Raw genomic sequence first — 4,050 nt, 5'->3', positions numbered from 1 at the left:
TTGCCGCTGCCGCCCCTGTCCTGCCCCCTGCCGCCCCCGCTGAGGTTTTTTCCTGACAACCACAATCCGAGCGCTGCTGTTGCTCAGCTCGGCTCCTGCCTGCACGTGGACCGCTGCGGCTCAGCTCTGCTTCCAGACCTGCTGGCCACAGGTTGCTGCCACTTCGAACTGCCTGGTAGATTTTTCTCCTTGCGCTATTGTTTCCTTAACCGCAGTTCAACTCTTGCTGCACCAGGTTTCCGGTCCTGTGTAAACCTGTTAAAGCGTTCTTTGTTTTTCTGTATATAATATTTTTCTATTGTTATTAAACCTGTTTTAGTTTCCCAAACTTTAAAGGTCTCACAAACTTTTTCTTCTTGTCTCTTCTCTTTCTCCTGGAATGGGAGGGGGGCTAATTAGAAAGAACTCATCCTGTGATTGGGGAGTCTTGGCCAGCTGGTGACATTTCAGGACCAGCTTTTCTTACTCATTTAAGTTGATAAATATTTCAGAAACATGAGGGTGAACCAAAATCAAATACACCTAGGCCACTCCTGCTGCATGTCCTCCGGTCTGTTCATACAAACACACGATTCAATAGATTCCTCCGTTTTCCCGAGTGAGCTATTCTCAAGCATAGCTCTCCCTGTTACCTAGGACGGTTCTCTAGCTTCTTTCTCCTGTGTTCTCCGTTCAGTGAATTTCTTCCTGTCCTTCGATAGATGCTTCAAAGGAATGACCGCAGCCATTTCTAAAACGGTCTTTGAAGGAATACAATGACTTCTTGGACTACTATCCTTAAGCCTTCAGCCTTTGTTTTTATCATGTGTCTTTATAGCTATCACTTAATTCTGGACTTTCTAATTTTCCCATGTTGCTCTTACGTATGCTGTTCACAGCAACCTAGAGACCTCCGTTAGGAATTTACCCATACTGGCAGGGATGCTACTTCTCGTGATCTAAGAGTTGTTTATCTTTCCTTCCTTTCTGTAAGAATTCTATTTATTTCACTATCATCCTTTGTTAAATTGACTAAAGTTTGTAATCTACTGCGAAAACGCAAATAATCAAACAGTTCAGTTTTTATTACTTATTTCTAAACGAGTAAAATGTACCGTGTTTGGACTGAAAGGTTCAGATCATCATTCTTGGATCTGAATACTGAAATTTAACAGATCTTATGAAATGATGAAAACTCATCTCCTGTGAGCATTATTTGCCTCTCAAAAACCCACAGCATCCTTTCCATTTTCCGAGATTTCTCTTCAACCCTCAGCTACGCAGACCAGAGAGAGCGCACCATCACGGTGCTGTCGTCGGAATGGGTGGTAACTGACTTCTCCTTGCCTTGCCTTCAGCAAAGCGTTATTAAGGGCCTCTGTCAGGCAATGATTCTCACGGGACTTGTAGGAATTTGTTTTTCTAACTGTCCCTCTGTCAGGCTCTGTTGAAGTTGAACAGTGGTTTCCAAGGTTAATAGGTTACCTGTTTAACGGAGATCTCGGCTACCTGATGTGAGCCTGGCGCTAAGTTTTAAGAAACCTGTCAGATAGCAACCAAAAAAATACTGACTTTGAATAACCTGAAAGAAGAATAACCAAAGAAGAATACAAAACTCCCAAAAAAGTTTTTAGAAGATGTCTAAATTGTTTTAAATGTAACAAAGAAAAAAAGCAAATAAAGGGGAATTGTCAAAACACTTTCTTAGGTTAACAGTTTAAATTTACTGTGTATTAGTTACTACTATCCTGAGAGGGCTTACCAAATCTGTCAGCCAAATCTGACAGGTTAATTCTGAGGGATGACTATTTTCATTATAAAAAGTCTTTTCAAGTTACCGTAAAGAAGACATTTTCTTCTTCAATGGTCAACCCAGGCTGCCATATGTTTACAAATACTTGTAGAAACCAGATTTTGTCAGAATTGTGTGTTTTCTGTGATTTACTGTTCCCAGTTTAGGAAATTTTTTTTTTTTGGTATGTTATTTCTGTTATTTCAGCCCATTTCTTTGTATTTGCATTCTTTTTTTAATAGATTTATAGTCCTTTTTCTTGCAAGATTTGAAAGCATTTTACAGCTGTTGTTCTGGATTTCTCAATCTTGGATCCCTCAAGAGGGAGCTAAGAAATCATTTAAGGTTGCCTTTTATTGAAGTACGCTTTTGTTTCCTAGAACCGTGCATTCTTAATGGAACTGACATGAACCGCAACAGCCTAGAGTTGAGATGGGAACAGGAGGAGTTAATCTTCCTACATGGGGATCTCGTAGAGTTTGAATGTAAACAGGGATACAGTTTTCTGCGGACGACCAGTCTATCTCCTGGGAGGACACAGTGTAACCATGGCAGACTGAAATATCCAAAATGCGTTCTGCAAGGTGCAACAATACCTTTTTTTCATTATTGCCTTTTTAATGAGTCAGTCTTTCACCTATTTAGAAACATTTTGCTTCGGCAGTGCGGGCCTAGAATCTGCTGTAAATAACAGATCTTTAGTACCCAGCAATGCAGAAATGCACAGATATCCTCGCACAGGACAACTGTGTTGTTAAATATATCCAAGCACAGGAAAAGAATACCCCGTCCTTTGATGGGGAAGGCTGCAGGAAAGGAGGAGAGGAGCTCTTCTCCAAGCCCAGGGAACTCAAAGGGAGCTCTGCAGAAAGTCAGCAGCACTAGCAGTGAAATGCACACAGGGCATTTCTTACAGCTGAAATGCGGCAGGAGAAAGCAGTCTGATCCGTGACGCAGTGAAACAGCCAGCGTGTTAGTAGCCATTTGAAGCTGCTGCTTGGTTCGTTTCTTAAGCTGTATGTTTCTCAAACATTCTTAATGCTATTCCAGCTCCTACAGAAAAATGTGGCTCTCCACCTTCTGTTGTGAATGGAGCTCCTACTGTCCCACCCCTGACCCAGTATGACAGTGGTTCTTCAGTTCAGTATAGTTGCTCTGAGTATTATTTTTTGCAAGGCCCTGAGAGAATCTACTGCTCTGAAGGACAGTGGACTTCGCCACCAGTTTGTATAGGTAGGTGTGATAAGACAAATAAGCACTCATTTCTCTCAATAATTCATAGACTCGTAGAATAGTTTGGAAGGGACCTTCAAGGGTCATCTAGTCCAACTTCCCCTGCAGTGAGCAGGGACATCTTCAACTAGATCAGATTGTTCAGAGCCCCATCCAACCTGACCTGGAATGTTTCCAGAGATGAGGCATCTACCACCTCCCTGGGCAACCTGGGCCAGTGTCTCACCGTTCTCACTGCAAAACAATTTCTATCACTGCAGGCTCTACTAAAAAAAATCTGTCCGTACCTTTCTTATAAGCCCTCTTTAATTACTGAAAGGCTGCAATAAGGTCTTCCTGGAGTCTTCTCCGGGCTGAACAACCCCAATTCTCTCTAAATTCAGTTGCTCAGAATTTACAATGAGTATTGTCAACTAGAAATTTAAGATCTCACCTTCTTTCCTTCTTTTTTTTTTTTTTTCGTTAGAGATGGAAGTTTTAATAGAAGCAAGTGTAAGCTTGTCTGACTTTTTGTTTTCTTAATTATGACATGCCTGCATTACCCAAAAGTATTTCACGCATAATAATAGAATGGGAAATATCTGCAGTGTTAGGGTAGACTAGTCAGAACTATACTATTTCAAAAATAATTGGTTTATTAACACCAAGCATCTCTTCTTTAGAGCCATGTACTTTGTCAAAAAATGAAATGGAGAAAAACAATGTGCTGCTGCAGGGGTTCTATGAGAATCGAGTTTACTTTTACCATGGGGATTATGTTGGATTTTACTGTAAACGAAACCATTTTGGAGCAGAATCTGGTACTACTGTATTTCAAGTGCAGTGTAAGAGGGGACAGCTGACGTATCCAAGATGTGTTGAAAGAGGAGAATAGGCATGGGCTTCAGGACAGCCTATAGGAAAGGTACGTTACGCGTTCGTTCCTTATCCAGAGTGAAGATGGCCTCTTATTTTCAAGATCACTGCAGTCAGCTTTGAGAAATGAGTGTTCGGTGGCATTGTTGGGTCTGAGCTGAAGGGGGGGGGGGGGGGGGGGGGAGGCGCGT

At 41.8% G+C, this 4,050-nt stretch overlaps 1 protein-coding gene across 1 annotated transcript in view; it reads left to right on the top strand.

Moving 5' to 3' along the window:
- Positions 1–3,878, top strand: part of F13B (coagulation factor XIII, B polypeptide) — an 11,199-nt gene extending 7,321 nt beyond the window's left edge. Inside the window, exons 9-11 of the mRNA XM_010142241.1 lie at positions 2,152–2,355; positions 2,822–3,004; positions 3,667–3,878. Of these exons, the coding sequence (XP_010140543.1) occupies positions 2,152–2,355; positions 2,822–3,004; positions 3,667–3,878 (599 nt within the window). The remainder of the gene's footprint in view (positions 1–2,151; positions 2,356–2,821; positions 3,005–3,666) is intronic.
- Positions 3,879–4,050: the final 172 nt, after the last annotated feature.

Source organism: Buceros rhinoceros, unplaced genomic scaffold (genome assembly GCF_000710305.1).
Source record: "Buceros rhinoceros silvestris isolate BGI_N320 unplaced genomic scaffold, ASM71030v1 scaffold1558, whole genome shotgun sequence".
NCBI classification, from domain to species: Eukaryota; Metazoa; Chordata; class Aves; order Bucerotiformes; family Bucerotidae; genus Buceros; species Buceros rhinoceros.
Note: the sequence above shows the minus strand (reverse complement) of the source record. Positions and strands in the feature narration are given on the sequence as shown.